Source organism: Rhinolophus ferrumequinum, chromosome 5 (assembly GCF_004115265.2).
Source record: "Rhinolophus ferrumequinum isolate MPI-CBG mRhiFer1 chromosome 5, mRhiFer1_v1.p, whole genome shotgun sequence".
NCBI lineage: Eukaryota > Metazoa > Chordata > Mammalia > Chiroptera > Rhinolophidae > Rhinolophus > Rhinolophus ferrumequinum.
The window spans coordinates 35760107-35787988 of NC_046288.1; the positions used below are offsets into that span (position 1 = coordinate 35760107).

Here is a 27882-nt window from a genome sequence, read left to right on the forward strand (position 1 = left end):
AAAAATGTGTGAGACAATTCTTAAAGTAATTGAAATACAAAAGGTCCAACGGGTTGTGGGAAAAATTTCAATTGGAAGCTTTTTGTGGTCATCTTGGGTTTCTACTTTTCTGTTTTTATTGGTACCAACATTATATGGAAACAATATCTTTCTATTTAAATGAGAAACTCATCTGCCCTTTATTTTGTATTTGAAGTTATAGTGCTCTGTGTCATCAGTTAATTTACTTCATGGAAGTAAGTTTCCGAAATGGTGACTTATAAAAGCAGTCCAATTCTCTTTTTCTGTGATTGATTTTTTAAAAGTCTTTTTTGTATGAATACTATTGTCTCTAGTTTTATTGTTTTAAAGATACTCTATTAATTATCTACAGCTGTTTTCATAAATTGACTGAAAACACAATAGACTTTTGTCCTCTAATCCCTTAGAGAAAATGTAGTGATTGATGTTCTGTTTTCCTTCATCTTACATCCATGGGAAAGGGGTAACAAATCAGATGTTTATAGAAGTATAATATTGTTAGACATTTTTAGAATTTTAGACATCTTTAGACATTAAAATTTTTCATGTCTAATATATCTTGCCTCAGTTTTAAACAACAAATTTGATTTTCCATTTAAAATGGTTATTCAGTATGCATTGGATAAAATAAGCTGTCCTCAAATCGAACAATTGATTTTCTGTTTAGGATGAAGTCCTGGCCCGCCAGTTGGTGGAGCTAGGCTACCGAGGGACTGGAGAAGTGGTGAAAAGGGAAGATTTTGAAGCAAGGAAGGCAGCTATAGAGATTGCAAGGCTGGCCGAAAGAACTCAGAAAAAGTAAGTGTCCATGTTCCAAATCTAGATTTTACAGTATATTGTAGAGTCTCTAAAAATCCAACTCTGTTGGCTTTGCTGTAATTTAGAAACATTGGTTGAGCAATAGAACTTAGAACATCCTAAGTGTGTGTTCTGCAGATCAGGAACTGGAGGAACTGTGGTATGCTTGCAAGAATGTCACATGCAACGTTGAGCTACTAATTTAAGAAATATAAATACCAAATCATGGCCATTATACCAATAACGTCCTGTGAAAAATTCACTCAGTAATATTGGCTTTATGTATTTATATAGTAAAATTAGGAGTGACTTTTACCTTAGAATTCTTTGTACTTTTGAGGCCTAGAAACATTTGCATCATTTATGTTCTCACATTTTTGTAAACATTGATTCATTCAACTCTATTAACGATCGCTGGCTTTTGCTAATGTTATTAATATATGGTTATATGAGATACATTAAACATTATGAAAGAGGCGTACACCTAAAGTGAACTGTATCAAACTGATAAGACAGAAAAGACATGACAAAGTAATTATCTGTTTCCTTCTTAAAAATGAAGGCTAAAGTTGTAAATGTTGAACAGTATAATTACTTAGAAATTGGTATATTATACTTCGATAACATTTGAAAAAATACCCAGTAATTATTGGTAGAAATCTCCCATGTATTTGTTATGAAAGAAATAAGGTTCAGTAGTGTAATATGAATTGGTTCTGGGAATGTGCAATTTTAATTGATGGTTGTAGTGGTTATTGTGTTTTAGAGCCATAGGACATTGGAATTTAAAATACTGACATTTAGTAATATATTAGTTTTCTATTGCTGCCAGAGCACATTACTACAAACTCAGTGGCTTGAAATAACAGAAATGTGTTTATTCATAGTTCTGTAAGTCAGAAGTCAGAGTACAGTGGCTCAGATGGGTTCTCTGCTCAGTACATCAGGGGTTTGTAATCCTGGTGTTGGCTGGATTGATTTCCCTGGAGCCTCTGAGGGTGAATCTTTGTCTACACTCATTCAAGTTGCTGGCCAAATTCAGTTCCTTGTGATTGTAGAACTGAGGTGCCTTTCCTTGTCAGCTGTCATCTGGGGACTGATCTTTACTCCTACAAGTTGCCCACATTCCTTTTCATGCTTTCTGTGTAGTCTGGCTCCAGCAAGAGTGGGTCGAGATCTTCCTACCCTTCAAATCTGTCTGACTTTTCCCCTTCTGCAGCATCTTTCCTAACTCCACCCAGAGAAAGATCTCTCCTTTAAAGGGTTCATGTGATATCATACTGGGTCTATCTGCTAATCCAGGGTAATCACCCTATTTTAAGATCTGTAACCTCCATTATATCTGTAAAGTCTTTTTTGCCATGTAAAATAACACGTTCACAGGTTCTAGGGCTTAGGGCATGGGCATGCTTGGGGGGACATTCTGCTTAACACAAGTAATTTATGTAAAGCTTCAGTAATTTATTCAACACAGTTAGACTTGATTTCTAGTCTTAGAAAATTGAAATGATACAAAGTACATGTGTTCAATGTGAAATGACTTCTATAAAACATCAAGGGAGTCTTCTCTTTTTGTAGGTATCAACAAATGTTTATCAGTCAGAAGTAGAAAGATATTTGTGAGATTTTACAAGGAATTAATGTATATTCATGTTTTATTAGAGATGTATCCAATTTCATATCAAGGGGAGTTTGTCGTGTTTCAAGTGTAAATTCCATCCATGTTCATGTCCATGTTGCATTTGAGGATCAAAGTGGGTATTTATTCTATGGCCTAGTCTCATTAACTGGCCAGAGCTGGAAGTCATTAGGCTACTTAAATGCCAGTCGTGGGAGACTAATCCCCACCCAGAGCTGCTAGAATTGGAAGGCCCTTTCATCTGCAGATCTTCTCAGCCTGTCTCTGTAGTGCGTGGGCCCCATATGTTTCCTCTTGCCCCATGTGGGAGTCACTTTGCTCCCTTCTCTGCCAGGTCCATTGTCATGTTATTGACAGCAGGGCCAGCAGAGAGTGTCCTAGAGCCAAACATGTCCTGTGCCTATATTTGCTGGAGGATCACTTTGAAAATATGCATGAACATCTGCCTGCCTGCCAACTTGTCCCAACTTGGAACCACTTGATTCTGCTCTCAGGTTATCTTATATTAACTTCGCTAATGTGCAGGTGAGCAGCCCAAGTGGGTCACAGTCCTCTCCTCTAGCACCTGTTTCAGGAAGTGCTGGCACCTAAGAGTATGTCACTTATTTATAAGAGTTTCAGAAGGGAAGGAGTCTGAAGAGATGAAAGTTAAAGGTATTGAGAGGGGGGTAGTTTGATAAGTATTTTTCTGGAAGAAGGCATAAAGTGAAAAAAATTATTTTGGGTTTTTATTCAGCCATTCACTTCACAAATGCTCACAGACAACCATATTGCATTAGGCACTATGCTAGGTGCTGGGGATATGATAGAACAGAAGGCTTAGTCCCTGCTCTCAAGAAATTTGAGGGTTAGATGAATGAAAGACAGTTACATTGCTGGTGGGAATATAAAATGGAAAAACAGTTTGGCAGTTCTTCAAAAAGTTAAACATAGAGTTACCTTATGACCCATCAGTTCCTCTCCTAGGTATAGATATGTCCAAGGGAATTGAAAACACATGTCCACTTGAAAATTTGTGCACCAGTGATCATAGCAGCATTATTCATAGTATCCATAAAGTAAAACAACTAATACATGGATGAAAAAATATGGTATAGATAATATGGTAGAGTATTATTCGGCTATAAAAAGGAGTGAAGTACTGTTACATTCTACAACATGTATAAACCTTGAAAACATTAGGCTAAGTAATAGAAGCCAGACAAAAAGACTACGTATTGTATAGCTCCATTTATATAAAATGTCCAGAATAGGTAAATCCCTACAGATAGAGAATAGATTTGTGGTTACCACAGCTTGAAGAGAGGGTGAATGGAGAGTGACTCCTAACAGTTGTGGGGTTTCTTTTGGGGTGATAACATGTTCTGGAATTAGATATTGATGATGATTACGCAACTTTGTAAATATACTAGGGACCACTGACTTGTACACCTTAAAGTTTGAATTTTATGATATGTGAATTATATCTTAATAAAAAAAGCACTTACAACAGCAGATATATATGCTGTCCTAGGTGCTGTGGTGACACCCTGAAGTAGTACTACGTCAAGATTTGGGGGGATGTGAGGAACAGGGAAAGCTCCTCTTGAGGCATGACTGCTGAATTTACTCTTACAGGATAAGCAGGAGTTAACCAGACAAAGAGGGATGTGAAGATGGACACATCCCTTTGCCTCACTTCTAGGATAGATAAGCTCTCCTTATTTCACAAATCATTCTCCCTTCCTTTCTGTCTTAATTTGTACCCTTTCTCTTGCTAAGACTTTTCTTGTGCCAGCTAGCAGCCACTTGCTTCCATGTTTACTGAATGGCAGGTGGTGGGCGGGTTCTGCATTCTTCTCGCTCCCTCAACCTTTGCTTCAAAACCATTTCTGCTTCACTGTCATGTAAACCTCATCTCTCATCTCTTCCCCCTGAGATGCATGCCAGCTTGGTGTAATAGTCACAAGGCAGAGGCTATAAGGTTGGAAAGAGGGATGGGAATAGTTTAGTTGGTGGTCCTTTTTGTCAAGACAAAAGTATTCTTTCCCTTGGGGGCTGGCCATGGTGTTTAGTGAGGTAACCACCATCATAAGCGCAAGAGAATTTCTATTCGTAGTGAGAAGTCAGTGGATTTCCACAGGTGTTGGAGAGATGCACCTTGACTATTTGCAACTCAGATTGAATATCGGGTGTTTGGAGTGTAATTAGTACTTATACCTGAGTTGTCCCTCAGGCTGAACTCTCTCCTGGATGAGTTTGTAAGATCATCAGCCTCTTCACTTCGGGTGAGCTTATCTTTCTAGTAGATGAATTAGCCCCTCTTAAAACTGCTTCTGGGATAGTGACCTTATTTTACTGAAATGCAGCGTCTGAAACACAGATAGATGGAGTAAGTGGCGGCCCTGATGGAGCTGGTAATTGTACTGGTTGGCTATGGTCATCTTCTTGAGAGACTGATGAGCCTTTGGGAATTCCTGTAATGGTTCCCTGTACCAGCCTGACATGAGTCTCAGATGCTGAATATACAAGAATCCCTGTGATCTTTTTTTGCTTAAATGAAGAAGATATTTATGGTGATTTAGGGAAAGGTTCTTGTGTCCTTTAATCCTCCGGTATATCTGGAATGAAATGCTAAAGCTAGGCAAATCCCCAACCTTCCTTGTTCTAGCCATTCTAGTCAGTTTATCATCTGTCAACTACTTTCTGGCATGATTTGGAGTTTTCTTCAATTTATTTTTAAAAATAGGAGATGGAAATATCTATTAATTGATTATATATCCGATTTTAATTTTATGAGGATGAAGTTGGAGAAAAGACAAAAATTTGTTTCATGTAAAGTGACTTTATTCTATTCATTTCATGATCAGAAGTGAATACCATATATTCATACTTGTGAATTAAATGAATTTACGTAAGTTTAAAGGCTTCTGCTAGATTATATCTGATTTCTATGAAATGGTTTCAACTTTTTACTTTGCTTTAAAAATACTGTATTTTAAAAAAGTTATTCTCATATGTTTTGTAGGTCTCAAAGAAAAAACATGGAGTGGTAGCTTGTTGCAGATTTAGCTTCTCCAAGGAAGCAGACAGTGAGAGTTAAGAGTGCAAAAAGCTTGTTGGGGAAGTAACATTTGTGAAAAGAAAAGCGAGGAAACAGGACTAAGCAGGGTCAGAAGCTTGATGTCAAGGTTACAAAGACTCTATCGGCACACCGGCACACCAGAAAGCTCCAGAGTAAAGGTTGTCCATTAAAGGAGTCCCACCTTGGGTGAGGTGGTCAGGCCCTAGTACCCCTACTGTGTCCAGTTATTGCCTGGGGGCTGCTCCAAGGAAAGTGTGATTTCAGCTTGAAAGTTGTGGCAGAAAGGGTTAACAGCTGGAGGCTATCAGTTCAGCAAACTTCTCACTGCCATTCCAAGGGCCTTTCTCCAGAGATGTGTGAGTGATAGGGTCTCCTTGCCCCACCCCATGTGACACACAGATCCTCTTGGTACCTGCGGGGAGCAGCTCCTCCAGAGCACTGTTGGCCTCTCCCCGAGAGGAAACTCTGAAGAGGAAAGTTCGTGGGGTGACCTACAGCCCCCATCACTGCTGTTGGGTTGTGGGTCAGGACTGGTTCTCATCTCCTTTTTCCACTATCCGTTCTACATCCTCTTCCTGCAGCTACGTATCAACTCTCACGGTCTCATTCAGAAGAAGACCTGGTGATCCTACTCTCCTCAGGCTCTGGGTTGTGGCATTTGTCGTTCTCATTTAAAATGTCATAAGGGCACACCAAGAGGTGCCCGAGTACGTCACTCGAGTTTGTTGCACGTTACCCCCAGCCCCAGTCTGTAACAGCCATTCTATTTCTCCTGCTGGTCAGTATCAGTTCCTCTTCACAAGATGCTGTCCCCCTCTTCTTGCCTGCTGGTCCTTGGGCACAGGAAGCCCGGAGTGCCCATGTAGCAGCCAGTTAGACACTTGATGTTTTCCCTGGTGAGAGTGTCCTAAAGGATGGCACGTCATCCTTGAACTACGTCGCCTCTAAGCTGGCGATTCAGTGGTGCCTTCATTGCCCACCTGGTCCTGGGGTTCTGTGCACACTACTTATCTCCAGCGCCGTGGGCCTCATTCCTAGAGGGCTCACGGTGAGAGTTCCAGGCCCTAACCCCCATCTTACTGCCTGCTTTCTCAGGCTACTCCAGGTACAGTGTCTCACAGACTAGCGTCTCTGGGAAGCAGGCACAGAGATGGAGACAAGCATTCAAAATGTTAACCTGGAAGTGATAACATGAAAGGAAAAGGGTGGAAGCAGGGCTGGTCAAGGGGAGCTGTCAGACCTTACTGATCTCCTGGCAAAGTCTCTATCAGACCGATGGAGGGTCTGCAAAGCAAAGATTGCCTGTTAGAGGGGTACCCCACGTGGTGAAACATTCATTGTCTTGCTCAGTGGTTTGTGGAGGCCACCCTGAGAGCAACACGACATCTACTCAATTGCAGAGGCTGATCAAGAAACAGTTAACTGGAAGCTGTCACTTAATCTCTTCTCTGAAGCCAGGCAGCTTCCTTTATTTTTATAATTCATTTTTGAAAGTCAGATTTATTGAGTTTTTAAAGTGTTTCATTTGATGAGTTCTGACAAATATATACAGTGGTGAGCCCCCATAATCAGGATAAGAACATTTCTGTTACCCCAAAAAGTTTTCTCATGCCCCTTTGTATTGGTGCCTTCCTCCCAGCCTGGCAACCACTCATCTGATTTCTGTACCTAGACTTTTGCCTTTTCCAGGATGTCAGATAAACGGAATCATACAGTATGTAGCCATTTTTTTCCACTACATATAAGGCTTTTGAGACCATGTGGTTGCATATATGTATGGTTTGTTTATTGCTGAGTAATATTTCATTTAATGGATGCACAACAATTTCTGTATCCATCCATTTTCCAGTTGATGGGTAGACAATTGGTTGTTTCTAGTTTTTCTGATAAACCTGATGTAAATATTCATAAATAAATAGCTCTTTGTAAGGACAAATATTTCCATTTATCTTAGGTAAATACCCAAGACTGGGATTGCTGATTCACATGGCAGGTATATGTTTAATTATATAAGGAACTTTCAAAGGATTTTCCAAAGTGTCTGTATCATTTTACTTTCCCACTAGCAATGTATAAGAGTTCCAGTCATTCCACTTCCTTGACAACACACATGGTATTGTCAGTTTAAAAAATTTTATCCAGTATAGCAGGTGTAGTGGTATCTGATTACAGTTTTAATGTAATCCTACTGACTCCCTACTGACTAGGGATGCTGGTCATCTTGTCATGTGCTTATTTGCCATCTATCTCTCTCCTTTGGTGAATTATCTTCTTCTTATTGTTTATAAGCGCTCTTTATATAATTTGGTTACAACCTCTTTGCCAGATATACATTTTGTAAATATTTTGTCTCTGTGCATTTTTAAAAAAAATTTATTAGTGTCTTTCAAATAGTAGAAGATTTTAATTAGGATGAAGCCCAACTAACAGTTTTTCTTTATGGTTCAGGTTTTTTTTTTGTGAATATGCTAAGAATTATTTGAATATTCCAAGGTCACAAATATTTTTTCCTGTTATTTTCTTCTAGGACGTTTAGAGTTTTAGGTTTCATATGTAGTATAGAATCCATTTTGAGGTGTTTTTTTTTTTTTGGTATATTTTCCAAGATAAGAGTCAAGGGTTTTTGTTTTTAAATTTAGACTTGCAGTTGTCAGCACTATTTGTTGAGAGACTATCCTTTCCCCAGTGGATTTGAAGGTCCCTTTATCAGTAATCAATTGACCATATATGTATGGGTCTATTTCTTACGGATTTTCTATTCCATTCTATTGACCTGTGGGTCTACCATTATGTGAAAAACACATTGTCATTAGATTTTAAAAACAGATAACAGGAGTCCTCCAACATTGTTTTCATTATTTTTCTAAATTGTTTTATATCTTAGGTCCTTTGATTTTCAATATGAAGTCTGGAATAACCTTGTAACCTTCTACAAATAAGTCTGCCAGGATTTTGTTTACCTATATAGATTAATTTGGGGAGAATTACATGTTAAAATATTAAGTTTCTGCTGTATGAACACTATACGAATATCTCTCCATTTATTTAGATCATTTGTTATTTTTCTCTTTGCGATATTCTGTAGTTTTCAATGTACAAGTCTTACAAATGTTTTATTTGATCTATACCTAAGAATGTTGTCTTTTTAATGCTTATAAATGGTATTGTCTTTTGATCATTGATAGTATGTAAATATGAAACTGATTTCTCTATATTGCCCTTGTATATCACATGCTTTCTTAAACTTATTAGCTATAATAGCCTTTTTGTGTGTGTGATTTTGTATGTAGAAGAACATCAATAAAAACTTTTCTCTTTTACTAGTCTGTATGCTTTCCATTTGTTCTCTCCTTCATGCACTACATAGAACCTCCAAAATAATATTTAATAAAAGTGGAAAGAGTAGACATCCTTGCTTTTATTTCTCCAATGTTAAGGAAACATTCTCTCTTTAATTATTAAGTATAATGTTGATGTTAGCTATAGGTTTCTTGTAGATGCTCTTTTTAGGGTGAGGAAATTCTCTTCTATTCCTAGTTTCCTAAGAGGTTTCTTTTTCTTTTGTAAATGATGAACAGATGTTAGATTTTTTTTCAAGTGATATTTTTCTATTTATTGAAATGATCTTACGGTTTTTCACTTTTGGTCTGTTGATAAAGTGAAGTACATTGATTAATTTTCAAAAGTTTAACCACTCTTGCATTCATGGGATATTCAACTTCCTCATGTCATTCATATATATAGATTATAATTTATTATAATATATAATATATATAGTTTATGTTTATATTTATATATATTTATATATACAGACAGTGCCAAAAAATATATACACATTTTAAGAAACGAAAAAACTGTATTAAAATTGTAATAATATGCACCGGTAACAAAAGATGACTACAAGTCATATGTATACATTTTTTTGGCACCCTGGTATATGTATGTATATCTATATACATATATATGTATGTATACATATATATGTAAATATAATACATATATTAATAAATAAATATATATATGTATGAGGTGTGACAAAAATATAGTGGCTGTTTAAATTAAAAAGTATTTATTACAGTAAAAGACACATTGCCATCAATCCCCCTTCAAAGACCCCACACTCACTTCAAACCCACTTATCCCATCATCCTTGCCACTTTCTGAACCAGTTCTGGAAGTTTTCTTTAGTTGTGCTGTCATGGCTCCCTTGATATCCTGAATCATTTTGACCTTGGGGAAGAGCCAGAAGTCGCATGGTGCCAGATCTGGTGAATAAGGTGGAGGAGGACACACTGTAATGTTTTTATTTGATAGAAATTGCCATACCAGAAACGATGTATGCCACAGAGCGTTGTCATAATGGAGGATGATTTATGGCACACTTTAAAACACATGTTCACTTAACCTTAGCTCACACCTGACTGATTGCACCGAATAAGTTGAAACTTGTCACACACTGTTACTAAGGTTCAGCATGCCGCTTCCCGTATTGAAGATCCCTGCCTTTCTGTTGTATGGCACTTGGCAGCAGCATTCGCCATATTTTGTTATCACAACGGAAAGGCTCCATGTCACACATCGCTTCTGGTATGGCAGTTTCTGTTAAATAAACACATTTATGGTGTGTCCTCATCCGTCTTATTCACTGGAGCTGGCACTGTATGACTTCTGGCTCTTTCCCAAAGTCAAAATGACCCTGAAGGAAAAGGTTTTGAATCTATTCAGGACATCGAAGCAGCCACGTCAGTGCAACTAAAGACACTCATGAAAGAAGACTTCCAGAACTGCTTCAGAAAGTGGTGCGCATTCAGAAATGATGCGCTGAGTTTGAAGCGAGGGGGGATATTTTGAGGGGGATTAACGGCAATGTGTCTTTTACTGTAATAAATATTTTAAATTTAAACATTCGCCATAGTTTATGATCGATCACACATATGCACACACACGCGCACACACACACACATTTGATGTTGCTAACCTTTTTTGATATCAGAGGGATTATTCATTATGAATATGTATCAACTGGACAAACAGTTAACCAAGTCTACTATTTGGAAGTGCTGAAAAAGCTGCAAGAAAAAGACAAAAACAACCTGAACTTTTCTCCAATTCATGGCTCTTGCATCATGACAATACACCAGCTCACATGGCACTGTCTGTGAGGGAGTTTTTAGCCAGTAAACAAATGACTGTACTGGAACATCCTCCCTACTCACCTGATCTGGCCTACAATGACTTCTTTATTTACCCGAAGATAAAGGAAATATTGAAGACATTTTGATGACATTCAGGACATCAACGGTAATATGACAACTGTGATGTCCGTTCCAGAAAAAGAGTTCCAAAATTGCTTTGAAGGGTGGACTAGGAGCTGGCATCAGTGCATAGCTTCCCAAGGGGAGTACTTTGAAGGTGACCACAGTGATATTCAGCAATGAGATATGTTGTACTTTTTCTAGGATGAGTTCGTGATTGTCTGACTATATGTAATATATATATAACATATATATATATATATATGTTACATATATATTACATATACATATATATGTAGTATATACACACACACATACACACATATTATATATTTGGATTTAATTTGCCAATGTTTTCTTCAGTATGTTTACTTCCACTTTGCTTGTAATATCTTTTTCTCATTTCATATAAGGGTGATTTTTGTCTCATAAAATGCTTTGCACAGTTTTACTTGATCATCCAAACATTCTGGAAATAATTTGTGTAGAATTGATATTATTTCTTCCTTAATTGTTTGGTAGAGGTTACCAGTAAAACCTTCTAACCCTGAAGTTTTCTTTGTGAGAAGGCTGCTAACTACAAATTTAATTCCTTAAATAGATATTAGGGAAATTCAGATTATTTCTTTCTTTCTTAATAAGCTTTTGTAGTTTGCATCTTTCAAATAATTTATTAATTTCACTTGTGTATCAAATATGTAAGCATAAAGTCATTAATAATATTTTGTTATATCATTTTAATATAGGTAGAATCTGTAAGGAGGTTCCCTCTTTCATTCCTCATATTAATAAGTTGATCTTAATCTAAATATAGAGGATTACTAATTTTATTGACCTTTTCAAAGAACCAGCCTTGGGCTTTAATGATTTTCTGTAGAATTTTTCTGTTTTCTATTTTATTTCTGCTCTTATCTTTATTTCCTTCAGATTGCATTGGGTTTAGTCTATTCTTTTTCTAGTGTCTCTAAGGTAGAATCTTAGATACTGTTTTTATATCTTTCTTCTTTTCTAATATACTAATATATAACTTTAAAATATATAACTTTAAAGTTTCTAATATATAATTTAAAGTTATATATTCCTCTCTCAGCAGAGTCTTAGTGGATTTCAGAAATTTTGATGTTTGCTTTGATTTTTATTCAATTTGAAAGTTTTAAAAATTTTCCTTGCGACCCATGCGTTATTTTGAAGTTGTTGTTTAACTTCCAAATATTACAGATTTTAAAAATAACTTTTTGGGGACTTTCTTACAATCTCTCAAACATTCACAAACCCCCAACAAGCAGCATGCAGCCTTGCCATGCCCTGTCTGTACCTCTTGCTGAGCAGTCCGAAGCCTCGCACTGGTGGCAGCCTGCCTCTGATCAAGGCTTGGCCTCTACCAAGAGCCTCCCACACCAGCACTGATGGCGGCCATCTTTGGAACACTTTGTGGCTCATGCCAGGTGGCTCTGTGCAGGGTATAGGCAGCAGGTGAACTTGGCCTGGTATGGATCCCCTCTCAGGAGGCTCTGAGCTGGCACTCCCAGTGGCCGGCTATGGACCATGCCAGAGTGTCACCCGGACATCTCCACAGATGACACACTGGAAGGGCAGACTGTGCAGGCACCAGATTCCTGATAAAGTGAGTCCTGCTCCGTAAGGTCAGTCCCTGCACAACAGCTCCTCCACTGTAGTCATAGCCAGTCCTCACAACAAATCAGCCCAAAGGTCAATCCCTCTCATTGATGTGAAAACAACAACCAAAGCTCCACTACAATAAGATGGCACACACAACCCACACAAGGGACACACTTGTAGAACCTAGCTCAGGTGACAAGGGAGACTGCACTACTGCGACCCACAGGGCACCTACTACATAAGGCAAGTCTACTAAGATTGGGAGACATAACAGCTCTACTTAATACACAGAAACAAACACAGGGAGGCAGCCAAAATAGGGAGACAAAGAAACAGTTCCAAATGAAAGAACAGAAGAAAGTTCCAGAAAAAGAAATAAACAAAAGAGAAATAAACAAGCAATCTACCAGATGCATAGTTCAAAACACTGGTTATGAGGATGCTCAGTGATCTCAGTGAGAACTTCAACAAAGAGATAGGAAACATAAAAATGGAGATAGAAAACATAAAAAAGAACCAGTCTGAAATGAAGAATACAAGAACTGACATAAAGAATACCTTAGAGGGACTCAACAGTAGATTACATGAAACATAGGATCGAATCAGCAAATTAGAAGATAAGGTAGCAGAAAACACCTAATTAGAACATCAAAGAGAATCAAAAAAAATGAGAATAGTTTAAGGGGTCTTTGAGAAAACATCAAATGTACCAACATTTGCATCATAGGGGTGCCAGAACAGAAGAGAGACAGAGGGAGGAATTGAAAACCTATTTGAAGAAATAATCGTGGAAAACCCAAAGAGGCCCACACCATAAGGCACATCATAATTAAAATGCCAAAGGTTAAAGACAGGGAGAATCTTAAAAGCAGTAAGAGGAAAACAGTTAAGTTTACCTACAAGGGAGCTCCTCTAAGACTGTTAGCTGATTTCTCAACAGAAACTTTGCAGGCCAGAAGGTATTGGCATGCAATAGTCAAAGTGATGAAAAGCAAGGGCCTACAACCACGATTACCCAGCAAAGCAAAGCTATCATTTAGAATCGAAGCTGTGCTTCGATTCTAAATGAGTTTCCCAGACAAGAAAAAGCTAAAGATATTCATCACCACCAAACCAGTATTATAAGAAATGTTAAAGGGACTTCTTTAAGAAGAAGAAGAAAAAAGATAAAAAATATGAATAATAAAATGGCAATAACTACATATCTATCAACAATTACTTTAAATGTAAATGGATTAAATACTCCAATCAAAAGACAGAGCGTGGCTGAATGGATAAGAAAACAAGAGCCTTACACATGCTGCCTACAAGAGACTCACTTTAGATTGAAAGACAGACTGAAAGGAAAGGGATGAAAAAAGATATTTCATGAAAATGGAAATGAAAAATAAAGCTGGGCTAGCAATACTTATTCCAGAAAACATAGACTTTAAGACAAAGGCTATAACAAGAGACAAAGAAGGACCTAGTAATCCCACTTCTGGGTATTTATCTGAAAAATCTAAAACACTACTTCAAAAGGCCATGTGCATCCATATGTTCATTGCAGCATTATTTACAATAGTCAAGATAAAGAGGCAACTTGGGTGTCCATCAATGGATGAATGGATAAAGAAGATGTGGTATATACATACAATGGAATATTACTCCACCATAAAAAAGTATTAAATCTTGCCATCTGCAACAACATGGGTGGACCTAGAGGGCATTGTGCTGAGTGGAGTAAGTGAGATACAGAAGAACAAATGCCATATGATTTCACTTATATGTGGAAGCTAAAGAACAAAATAAACAAATAGAACAGAAACAAACTCACAGATACAGAGAACATTTTGATGGTTGCCAGATGGGAGAAGGGTTGGGGGGATGGGTGGAAAAGGTGAAGTGATTAAGAAGTACAGATTGGTAGTTACAAAATAGTCATGGGGATGTAAAGTATAGCATAGGGAATATTGTCAATTAATATTGTAATAATTATGTATGGTGTCAAATGGGTACTAGATTTATCGGGGTGATAGCTTCATAAGTTATATAAATGTCTAATCACTATGTTGTACACCTGAAACTAATCTAATATTGTATGTCAACTGTAATTGAAAAATAAAAAAAATAAAAAGAATCTTTTTGATTTCTAGTGAAATTGTTTTCAAAATATAATATATTCTATATAATTTCATTCTTTTAACATTTATTGAGATCTGTTTCCCCAGAATATGGTCTATGTTGATGAATGTTCCAGGTGCACTTAAAAGTAATGTGTATTGTGCTCTTTTACGTGGAGTGTTCTGAAAAAGTCAATTAGGTCAAGTTGCTTGATTGTGTTTTCAGGCTTTCTCATTTTGTGTTCTACCTGTTCTGTCAATTCCTTAGGGATGAATGTTGTCAACTACAAATGGATTTTTCTGTGCATGTTTTCAGTTTTATCTATTTTTGCTTTTTGCATTTTGATGCTCAAACGTTAGATGCATACATTTCATAATTTTTATGTTTACTTGAAGAAGTGTCTCTATCATTTATTTCATAACTCCTTTTCCCCGGTAATATATTCCTTTTTCAGAAGTTTGCTTCTTTTATATTCATATAATCACTTGAGCTTTTAAATAGTATTTGCATGGTATATTTTCAATCTTTTACTTTTAACTTACCTATATTTACATATTTATGGTGGGTTTCTTATAGACAGCATATATTTAATCTTGCTTTTTAATTCAGTCTTCAAGCACTGCTTTTTTTTCTGGTATATTTTAGCCGTTTATGTCTTTGTAATTATATACATGATTTAAATCTGTCATCTTTTTTAAAAAAAATTTTTAATTGGAGAATATTGGGGACCAGTGTGTTTTTCCAGGGTGCATCAACTCCAAGTCGTCCTTCAATCTAGTTGTGGAGGGCGCAGCGCAACTCCAAGTCCAGTCGACATTTTCAATCTTAGTTGCAGGGGGCGCAGCCCACCATCTCATGCGGGAATTGAATCGGCAACCTTGTTGTTAAGAGCTCGCGCTCTAACCAATTGAGCCATCCCACTGCCCCTAAATCTGTCATCTTGTTATCTGTTTTCTGTTTGTCCAATTTGGCCTTTTCCTGCCTTCCTTTAAATCTAGTTTTCTAAAATGATTCAACTTTCATAATTGACTTATTTATACTTCTTTAAACTTTCATTTTTTTAGTGATTCCTCTTTCAAAAAATAGTGTTTGCTATAGAGTTTGTAATATTCATCTTTAGCTTATTATAGCCTACTTTCAAATAATGCAACCCCTTCAGATAATGGGTAAGAATTTTACCCCAGTTCTATTCATTCTTCCTGTGTTCTATCCTTGTTATACACTATCTCTAAGTGCGTTATAAATTCTACAATGCAGTGTTAATATTTCACTTAAGATTCTCATCTTTTAAAATAATTTAAAGTAAAAATATATTCTTTTACATTTACCCTCATTTTATCAATTTTGGTACTCTTAATTTCTTTGGGTAGATCAAAATTTCTCTTTTGGAGAGCAGCTCTTCTAACTGAATAACTTCTTTTAACCTTTCTTATGTGCATGTCTGCTAGCAATTAATTTCCTCACCTATCATTTGTTGACAAAAGTATTTTGCCTTTATTTTTGAAAGATATTATTGCTGGGTATAGAATTCAGGTTTCAGATCTACCTTCAACTATCAGTAATCCCTGTACATCTGTGCCTTGGGGATGGGGGTGGGCTTTCTCTCTGTCCATGCTCTTGCTCTTTTCTCAGCAGTAGCGCAGCTCTGTATCTGTCATATGACTAAAATTTAATGTAGAATAAATAGTCTGTTGACTTAGTTTTTGTTCTGGCAGTTGCCATTTTCTGTTTCTTTAGCTTGATCAAGATAATCATCTTTTATGCTTTCATCTAAAAGGATGAATCATTTCTACTTCTTAGAATTGTAGGGAGTAAGTACTACAAGTGATGCCTTTTATTCTACACATATAAAAAGCAGTTTAATTAGTTTACTAATTATAAGATCAGTGTCTTCCAACCTCTTACATTTGTACATCCAGTTAAATAAGCGTGAATATTATCAGCTGAAATTCTCTCTTCATAAGTTCTTTTCTATTTTGTTTTTTTATGAATAAATTGGTTTGGTTTAATGTTTATTAGAATTATACCTCTTGTAAATAAATGTTTATGTGGAATTTGTTATTGAGAAATTTCAAGTGCAACACTTTCCAAATGAGATCTATGTACGAAAATTCTGTACTGAGCTATTCTTTCATGTATTTAAGTGTGTGTGTAAATCATAAGATTATTTCAGATATACTCACTGAGTCTGAAAATTATATATTGATAAATGCTCGTTATCAACTAGTTGGATATTGTGACAAAACTGAAGTTTCCCCTTCTTCCCTCTCCCTCTTTCCCTTTCTCTCATTTTCCTTTTCACTCTTTCTCCAGCAAGCAAAGCAAGTAATTAGATATTATCGATCATTTCAAGGAACATCATTGTCTGTCTGTCTGTCTATCTATCTATCTGTCTGTCTGTCTATTATCTATCTATCTATCTATCTATCTATCTATCTATCTATCTATCTATCATCAAGAAATGTACCATTGACCCTTGTACAACATGGGTTTGAACTGTGTGGGTCCACTTGTATGCAGATTTTTTTAGTAAATTCAGTAAATGTGTATTTTCTTCCTTACAATTTTCTTAATAATTTTCTCTAGCATATTTATTGTAAGAATACAATACATAGTACAATATATAGTACAAAATAGGTGTTAATTACTGTTTGTGTTATCGCTAAGGCCTAGTCAATAGGCTATTAGTAGTTAAGTTTTTGGAGAATCAAAAGTTGTACATGGATTTTCGAATGCATGGAGTGTTGGTGCTTCTAACCCCCATGTTGTTCAAAGTTCAACTATATCTTTATTATTACTCTTTTGTTGAATACTTATATGAACATGCTCATAAGTGCAATTCTAACTCAGAAAATGAATGGACCCATTGCTTAGATGAATTGATTATTTTTGTATTTAACATATTGTTATCATTGCCACCTTTAGTTATAGATCTTAGCCTCTTTGAGCTTAAAATAAATCTAAGAAGAGTCAAAGAAAAAACTATGTAGGCAAAATCCAATACTGATGATAGTTCAGTAAATGATTAATCAAAAAGGAGATAAAATTCACATGATTTGAAAAGTTATAGCCCTTTTCTTCAGAATATTATTCAGATTGTTTCTTTTTTGTTCTTAATTTAGCTTTTGGCTTCAATTTGTTGATTCATTCAGTAGTCATTCATAATCTCTTTGTAGGCAAATTCAAGGATCTCTTCTCAGATTTATCAGACTTGCTTGACCTCTGCTGATGCCTTTAACAGCAATTTGGGATTATCAGTTTCTTGAAATGCTCCCTTCCTTTGACTTATTACCTTATAACTTCTCATTTTTCTTTTGTGTTTGCAGTTGTCTGCTATCTTTGCTGTATCTTCTTCTCCTTTCTCAGTAACTTGGATCTCTCCCAAAGGACAGTCCTTAGTTTTTTCACCTTTTTTATATTCCATGTTTTTCATATCTCAACTACTTTTATGTTTTCAGTTCTCCTGAGTCTGATCTCCAATTCTGACCTCTCTCCTGGGCTTTTAGCTCCATTTCTGTTTTTTAATATTAAGTTGTCACACCAATAATAAAATAACCCCCCGCCCCCCCCAAAAAAAATAGTCTCATTATTTTTCTCTTACAGATCTGCTTCCCACAGAAAAATACCATTTCTTTATGCTGGTAATACTATCTTTTTTTAATCTAAGCTTTCTATTTTAGGATATCTTCAAAATCTACTTGATGAGCAATTCTAAAAGGCAATTAACAATGGATTCTTGTTGACTTTTTTCTTTATACTTGCTCCTACAGTCATACATTTATCACTCTTGTTCTACATTGCTAATCTGGTTTTTCTTCCAATCAACTTGGTTTATTTCAATTTCTTACCTGACGGTTCAGTCGCAATTTTCTTCATCCTCTAATACCATGCTGCTAGATCATGCTTCTGTTAAACAGCTTTCAATACATCTTCTTCCTTCCATCCTTTCCTCTTTTCATTCCTTCCTCTTTCTATCAACTGTCTAAATATGCATCCCTCCTAAAGAATTTGAGGTAGTTTACAAGGGACATGTGAATATCTCATGGCAATAAGATTTTAAATGGTGGAGAAAAGGACAAGTAAAGGTTGTATAAATGCAATGAAACTGAGGTAGAGGTTAGTGTCCCAAATGTATGCCAGATTTGGGCAGATAATTCAGAGTGAAATATTTACATTACATAATTCATTATGTCTACCTGGAACAACAGAATCACCGACCAGAACTATAGCTATTTCTGGTTCTAACTGCTGTAGGGGAGGATAAATTTTCCTTTACTGTCTTAGGGTCCCTGGATAGGTTTGAAAATTAAACTGAAACACAGATTACCAAAAGAAAAGGATATAATTGTATGTAAGTTTTATGTGACACAGGAGCCTTCAGGAGGAAATAAAGACCCAAATAAACAGACCTGAGTATTTTATGCTAGGTTTGATAAAGACTGCACAGTTGTGGAGGAAGATGAGAGGTTAAGGAGGTAATTATAGTAAACTGGGGGAAACTGAGCAAGGCTTGTTTGTTCAGATTCTTCTTGGTGTCCCTTTGTCTTTGGAGATAAGGATATTCCTTTCCTTTGGATATAGGGAGGTCTCCTCTTACATTAGGGTTTTATAACCTGTTTTAAGGAAGAAGGATGAGCAGGGAGGAGGTCAGAGTGAACCTCTTGCTTCTCTTAACATATTCAGTATGCCAAGGTGCTACATTTTGGGGTAGTGCATCCTAACCCCATTAAAGCTGAGATATTTTTTCCCTCTAAGGAGTCACGTAATGAGAACCTAGTATAGCAGAGTGAACAATAATACCACCACCAACATTTTACAGTGATAATACCAAGTTTACAGAAAAAGGATTTCACTCTTGCCCTATAGGATCAATAGGAAATTTTATCCTTTACACTTAAAACCCTATCAAATTACCTAATTTTTTCTATTATAGTTTATCTGTTATTGCTATTTATTAAGCAAATATGTTGAGCAACTGTCTTAAATTAATATTAGCCATCAGAAATGTTTCAGTGTGCTCTTGTGTTCATTCAAATTATTCTGTCTGTTTTTGCTGGTTTTCTTTCCCTGATTAGAATTCAAGAAGACAGAGATTTTTGTCTCAAGAATTGACATTGCTCTTTTGCTGTTTTGTATATCTACTTGGTTCTGCTCTGGTGAGACATTCAGTATAATATAGTAGACGATCTTAGCAAGGTTTTCATAAAATAGTGAGTTTATAAGGCTCAAGAGACCTTGGATCTGACTGACTTCGATTTTTATTCAAAATGTCCTACCTACGGTAGCTAGTACTGTTTTCTTCCCAAGAATTGTTTTCTATTTTTATGTTTTTCCTTATCCATTCCCTACAATCTCCCTACCGAATACACACACACACAAACACACACACACACACACACACACACACACACACACACGTTCTACTCCCTGTTAATCATCTTTTCTACTACCCAGATGACCAGGATATGGACTATAAAGAATTCCTACTAGATGTAGGGACATATATTCTACATTTCTAGTGAGGATTATGCTGAGAATTACAATGAAAGCACAATTATTCAGTAGTTTCTATATTACTCATAAATTTTTGAGTGATGTTGATTTTAGAAAACCAATTTTCACTTCATAAAGAATCTTGCATTCGTTTAGCAATGTTTCCTTCACAATCTATGGATGAAACTCAAGTTGCACTATTGGTGCCTGCCTGAGAACTCATCTTGTCTGCATTTTTAACTAATGTGTTCTTCTGGATGCTGCGTGACCTTGAAAGAAATGCACTGGCTGCATACCCATTCTAAGAGATGAGAGAAACAACACCAGTCTAGTGATCAGTCAGGACAAAAAGTTTCATGCACGATTTGGGAGATGTGATGAAGGAAATTATTCAGAAAAGTTAATACCTGAACCAAGAACGTTGAAGATATTTGTTTGCCAAAGCACAGTCAATGTCATGCTTCCCTCTCCCTTTTGAAGGACCTCGGGAGCATAGAGTTGAGTTCATTGTGCTCTTCATTGCACAGCGGGCTGTTACCATGAGTCGCTGCTAGGCTCCTCTATAATGAAAAAAAATTTATTTTTTTAAATATTTTCCTTCTTTATCCTTTCATTTTCAGTTGCATTTCTCTTCTTCCTCACACACCTGCCTTAGAAAGTTTAATTTATTTCCCTTGCTTTTTTCCTTTCATATATTTAATTAAACATATGCTTTCTAGAAAAATCATATTTAAATTTTTATAGAAATGTGAATTGTGCCATGTATACTATACTCCTTATAATTTTCTAGTACATTGTTTGAGGAAGTGGGGTTTCAATGTAGGTAATCATATCATTTGTAAATAATGGTATTTGAATTTCTTCTCTCAATCATTTTGCTTAGTTTCTTTTTCTTTTTGCTTTTTTATTGACCTTGTAAAACACTCCAGCATGTAGGTGAATGGAAGTGTTGATAGTGGGCTTTCTTATGTTGTTCTTGATTTTAAAAGGATAGTATCTACTGTTTCTCTGCTTATTGTGTGTGTGTGTGTGTGTGTGTGTGTGTGTTTGACATGGAAATTTCTAATACTAAACTATCCTTGCATTCTTGGGATAAGCTCAACTTAGTCGTGTTTGTTGTGTTTATTATCTTTATTATTCATTGTTAGATTAAATTAGATAATAATAACTTATCTGATACGTCTCTTGGGTTTTTTATACCAATCTTATCTGCTAATCACTTTTACCTCAAATCACCATAACAGACAACTCTTCTGTTCAGGGCTTTACCTTCTAACCATCTACCCACCCCGGCCTCCTATTCACTTCTGGGGTTAAATCAGTCTTTTATAAGCCCATTTTAAGAGTCTAAGGATTTACTAAAACGAACTCAATTTTAATAGCTCTGGTCCCATACTCACAGAATGAAAAAACAAGACAATCCCCAGTGGTTTCTAAATCTGTAGTCTAGTCAAGAAACTTGTGGCCAGAGTGAACAAAAACCAAAGCAGAAGCTCAATAGAATCTGAGGAATGAAGAATAAGTGGAATACATTTTGGTTTTAGCTGTGCCTGGGTATCAGGGATGAGTAGAAAGAAAAGACTTTGGCAGAAAATGTATTTTTGAGGAGAAAGGCTTGATTCTGTCCTTGAAGAATCAAGGCCTGTGGTCTGGGTAACTCAGATTCTGGTATCACGTTGGCTGAATTAGTTAGAGCCATTTTTACTTTATGCCTTCAGTGTTTAGGTGCTAACAGAAATAGCTAACATTATTGAACACATACTAAAATCCAGACATTTAGTACTAAAATGCGTTTATTAGTACTAATTTAATTTTATGGATGATGAAATTGAGGCACAGAGACGCTAAGAAACATGCCTAAAATCCTTCAGCTACTACATAGCTGAAGATTTAAATCCAGGCAGAGTGGCTCTAGAGCCCTTAGTGGTTTTCTAGTTTAAGAATTTATTACCAGAGAGATTTTAAAACATTTTCTAAGGACCCTGCCGTACATGAGAAGCTTCTAGTTTATGTTTAATGAGTCTTAATTTGATGACTACAGATTATTAGATAAAAAAGACATGAAGTGATTTAAATAAACCTGTGGCAGGTAGCTTTTTGCTGTTTTTACCAATTTAAATGAAGTTTTAAAACTAAATTCAAGCCCATAAAACTCATTTTATATCAATTCACTGAATTAGTCATTTATAATATAATAATAATTATTGTTAAAAATCTGTTAATTCCTTTAACTCCTCATTACTATATTTATGATAATCAGTTAACACAGAAATGGTATATGATTAAGCCTGGAGAACCTGAAAAAATGTTTATGTTTTACACATGTATTTACACATATATGCACATACATACACGGTCTCTCTATCTCTCTCTGTCTCTCTCTGTCTCTCTCTCTTCACTTTCTCTCCCTCTCTTTTAATGTGTTTAGAGTCATGATTGAGGGAAAATAAGAAAACAGCAATAGATATTTTCCACAATACTACATTGCTCTAGAGTTTTTCAGCATATTCAGTTAATATGCTTAGTTGACAAATTCTTTTTCTTGTTTGTTTTAATTTTTATTTAATGGGGAAAATTAAAAATATAACCACAAAACCACATATTTGATCTAAGAGGATGGGAAAAACCACTATGATGGTCTTTTGCTCCCTTTAGAGTTAGAAACATTCATTTTTAGTAATCAATGGGTGGGTAATATGGAAGAGTATCAGGAGATAGGTAAACAGGATTTATTCATATTTCTCATGAGTCACTTCAGTACATCATAACATCAAACACTTCTGTTTGCCCTAAACATATTCTCAAGGGTAATTGTAAACATCTATTGGGACAATAAAATATGTGTTATATACATTGCATTTCAGATCTATAACAGTCGGATAATGAGTTCTAAAAATGTGTACTGTTAATTTTATTAGCATCAATATTAATTTTAGAAATGGGTTATATGCACTAAGTTCTTTCTAGTGTACATAATCTTACTAGTTGAATTATCCCACTCAAGATGATTGTAAGTGATCTGTTTACTATGTTTCCCTTTTTTAATTTAAGTGTTGAAACAATTTCCAGATATGAGCTAATTTCTTGATTTTACTTACACATTCTAAAAACCACAGATTTTCTTTTATACCAGAGGGTTTCTTTTTGGTTTGTTCGTTTTTGCTATAAGGTTAAAGGAATTTATGGTACATCCTTGAAATGAGTTATCATTATAAAATTAGTAGATTTTTAAAATTAAAATTTAATTTCTGTGTTTTTTGGACTGTTATGATTTTTTCATTTTCTACTTTATGTATTCTCTTTCTCTTTATGTCCATCGGTCTACAGACATGTATTTAGATACATAAACTTCCATGGGAGTATGAGAATGAATAGACAGTAGATTGATCTGAGTGTATTTTGTGTATAATAATAATAAGTAGTATCGTAACTATCATTTGCTGATATGTTCCAGGCGCTGTAGAGCATTTTACATGTTTTAACTTGTTTAATGTTCACAACCACCTTGGTGGATATAAGCAATGTTATCTCCATTTTACAGATGGAAAACTAAGTACATAGAGTTTACATGTAAGTTTAAACAACAAGTAAGGGGCAGAAGGAGGATGAAAGGTCAAGTAGTTTGGTGTTAGAGCCTGTTTACTGCACTCCCTCGTCCAATATAATGAAATACGGCATTGACTACCATATCTTCAGAACATATCCTATACATTATTCTATATATTTTCAATCATGTAAGTCATATGACTGTGCAAATATTAAAGTGAAACCATAAGCACTGAGTGCTACCTGATAATATTGGGTTTTGAAAGGAAGTCTTAAAATACAGGTTTATCTTTATCAGGATCCAAGTAGCTTGCTTCATTCACTCTAAGTAGTAACTTGGGCAATAGAGCTTTTTGATGACTAAACATTCATGTCTTTAATATGTTTACTTTAACACAATATTAAATCAGTTCTGAAAAGGTGCAGGTGTGTTTGGGTAGCTTTTCCCTCTTAAGTAGTGATTTTGTAACATTAGCAAAAATGTTTTTGCACCTGGATTTGGACAGCGATAACAAACTTTCTCAGCCTAAGAATAAATTTGGACTCCTTTAAAACTTTTCTGTGATTTCAAAATATTCTAATTCTGAATAGTTTTGGAAAAGCCCACAGCAATAAATAAATACAATTTGTTTACATAGGTGCAACAAAACATTCCCTTTTAGTAGGGATTGTTGCTGTTTGTAACAAGTTAATAATCTTCCAGAAAAGGGGCTGGAGTAAACACAATGATTTGTTGGTGGACTTCAAGGCTGTTATGCATACGGTAGGTTTAGAATGACTCTGCTATTTTCCATCATTTTCCTTTTCTTTTTATCTATATTAACGGATAGTTTTGATGTTTTTCTTTGTGAACATGAATCTTGTTCTTGACGTAGACTCTGCACTGGATGTCCTTTTTGTTTGGAAAATTCTTCACCCTGATGGATCCTTGTGTTGGTTGCTTCCTTTTTGTCATTCAGACCTCAGTGCATATGTCACCTCTTAACAGAGGTAGCCCCAGACCATTAATCTAAACCAGCCAACCAGTCACTTGTCACAATATTGCTCTATTTTATTTTTCTCTGAGGTCTTATTACCTGATAAGTTTTTGTTTGCATTGATTGATTGATAGAATATGCAGTCTTTCTCCTCAGCTACGTGTAAGCAGGTATCTTTTTTCTCTTGCTCACCACTCTCATCAGAGTCAATTCCAGTGCCTGATAAATAGTAGGTTCTCAACAGCTAGTTAAACAAATGACTTTCTGATTCAGCACCTGAGAGTTCCAGTTTGCTGCATGTGTCATGGACAAGGCAGAAGTAGTAAGATATTTGTCATTCAATTTGCAACACGACGTTTATCCAACATTGACAGTGGAGTTCTAGGTATGGCCCCCGTTGTCTGTCCTGAGTTCAGTGACTTAACTCATGCAATTTTAACCTACATTATTTAAAATAATTACATCACCAAAATCTATACCTACGTATACCTTTTAAAAACTTACTTCTATGTGTAATTATACAATTAGGCAAATTGTTCCTAAGTTAGATTGGCTGGTCAGTGGTTATGTAGCAAATGTAAGTAAGTAAATATATATATATATATATATATATATATATATATATATATACACATACACACATGTATATATATATATGTATATATATATTACAAATTTTATATTTGTGGTATAAATACATTATATAAAATTTATCATTTTAACCATTTTAAGTGTACAGTTCAGTAATGTTACATGTATTCACAATATTGTGCAACCAATATCCAGAACTACTTCATCTTGCAAAACTGAAACTCTGTACCTGTTAAATGAAACTCCCTATTTCCCCCTGCCCGTCTCCTGGCAACCACCATTCTACTTTCTGTCTCTATGAATTTGACTATTCTAGATAGCTCACATAAGTGGAATCATACAGTATTGTATATTTTGTGACTGGTTTATTTCACTTACCATAATTTCCTCAAGGTTCATCCATGTTGTAGCACATGTCAGAATTTCCTTAGTGATTTTCTGAATAGCTTATTATTTTTGTTCACTTTAGAGCCTTTTCTCAGCTCCTGAAAAAATATTAACTATATCTCTAATAATAGTTATTCATGATATCAGCTCATATGCTTTTTTATTAGCTGATCAAAAACTGTCACATTATGGGTGGTATTTTTTCACTATATCTACCCATCAGGATATGCCATGTCTTAACTGAAACATAACAAAGGTAACATCACACACAAGATCCAAGAGGAATGTTTTTTGATAGACATAGGGATGACAACATATTTAACATTTAGCACACATTATTTAATGGACCCTGTACATTTGCTTCCAAAATGTCAAAAGGCCTAGTTCAGCACTCTTAAATCTCAGGTAGAGGTATGTGGTGTTGGTTGTTTTAAGGTTTGCATTTCTCAGTAAGTTTCAGATTCATACTCCATCCATTTTAAATCAAACTGATAGGTGTCATTCACATTTATTAGTATGTGAAAAGAAAAAACTTTTCAAAATCCAATACTTGTGAAACCCTTCACATAGTATGCACTTACGATGATCTATTATGTTAAAACTATGAATGAACATCTCATGTGGTTCCCACAACACTCTTGAAAGATAAGTGCACTTATCTCCGTGATATCGGTGATGATAATGAGGCACAGAGAGGTTCAGTTACTTACCCTAATAGCTGCTTTAGTGGCAGATGTCTGTATGTTTCCAAAGTCTGTGCAATACCACATCTAGATGATTTCATAGGGGAAAACATAAACAACAATAGCAAAATTTTATATTACCCTACGTTAATATTTTGAAAATCAGAGTGAATTTGCTGTACTCTCTAACGATAGAGTAACGAGACTAAGTAAACTGGTGTATCACTAAGATGAAATACAGCAGAATGTTTAAAATTATCAGTATGGTGATAGTGTCAATGAATGGAAAAAGAGCTTTAAAAAATGAATAGGACACTAATAAGAACATACAGAGTACGGCCCTGACTCCTCCAACCCGAGGTGTATCAGTTTTGTATTGCTGTGAAAATTCTGCATTAAAAATGACCTAAAACTTAGTGGCTTAACAAAACAATCAGTAATTCAGCTCACAAGTGTATGGATTGGATGGGCTCAGTCTTTGGATGGGCTGCTATGAAACTGGCTTAGATGATCTTTGCTGGGCTTGTTCCTGAGTCTGTGATCATTTGGTGAGTTTTCCGGGGCTGCCTGGTCTGGGATGGCATTGGCTGGGATGAAAGAGTTCTGTGCCGTATGATCTCTTAACATCCAGGAGTGTGAGGGAGTAAGTGTGGGTCCTGGACATGTTCTTCTGGCAGAGGTATGGGTCTAAGGGAGAGAGACCCAGACTTCAAACCGGCACACTCATTTCTGTACCATTCTGTTCACCACAGCAAGACACAAGGCCAGTCCAGATTCAAGGGGTGGACAAATAGGCACCATCTTTTGATAAAAGAAGGTGCAAAATTATATTGCATAGGGTGTGGATATAGGGAGAGGTGTATGAAGGACCGAGCCCATTTTTGTAAAATTGCAGTCATTTATACAATCACGAATTAACCAACATCCTGAGTTCTGCCATCATCATTCTCTTGCTTTCCTTTTTAATATAATTTTATATCTATGTGTTTCTCAAAAGTAAATTTTTAAATTTTAGTTGTTTTGAGTTTACAAAGAGATTATATTGCTATATGTTCTCTTTTCGGGCTTGCTTTTTCACATAATATTTTGTTACTAAGAATCATTCATGTTGTTACGTGTTGCTATAGTTTATTTTTGTCTCTGTACAGCATTGTACTGATTGTATCACCACTGAATTTTAAACATTCTTGGTGGTGGGGATTGGGATTGCTTATAGATTGTGCTATTGCGAGCAGAGCTGCTAATGGACATGTCTCCTAATGCACATATGCGAGAGTTTCTCCTAGACAAATGCCACACACGGGAGTATATCAGCTGCAGTTTATGTGAGTGTTTAACCTTACTTCCAGAGTAGTTGAATCAATTTGCCTTCCTATTACAGAATAATAAAATATCTTTTGACTCTACATCCCATGAAATACTTGTATGATCAGAATTTGTTTTTATTTCTGTTTTATTTTTGCCATTCAAATAGTTTTAAAGTGGCTTCTCATTGTAGTTTTGATTTGTGTTTCCTAATCACTAGAAATATTGAATTGGAAATCCCTTCGTATGTTTATTGGCCATATACTCGTATGTTTCCTTTTGGGCAAAAGCCTGTTTATGTCTTTTGTCTATTTTTTGCTGGGTTATTTGTGATTTTTTTCCTTACTTGTAGGAACATTTTATTTATGCTCATTTCAGTTTTATATACTTTAGGCAGCTT

The 27882-nt window shown here is 35.6% G+C and overlaps 1 protein-coding gene across 1 annotated transcript in view; it reads left to right on the forward strand.

Moving 5' to 3' along the window:
* The window catches only part of CFAP299 (cilia and flagella associated protein 299), a 521988-nt gene that overhangs the window by 14486 nt on the left and 479620 nt on the right, over positions 1-27882 (forward strand). Inside the window, exon 2 of the mRNA XM_033106360.1 lies at positions 689-819. Coding sequence (XP_032962251.1) covers positions 689-819 — 131 coding nt within the window. The remainder of the gene's footprint in view (positions 1-688; positions 820-27882) is intronic.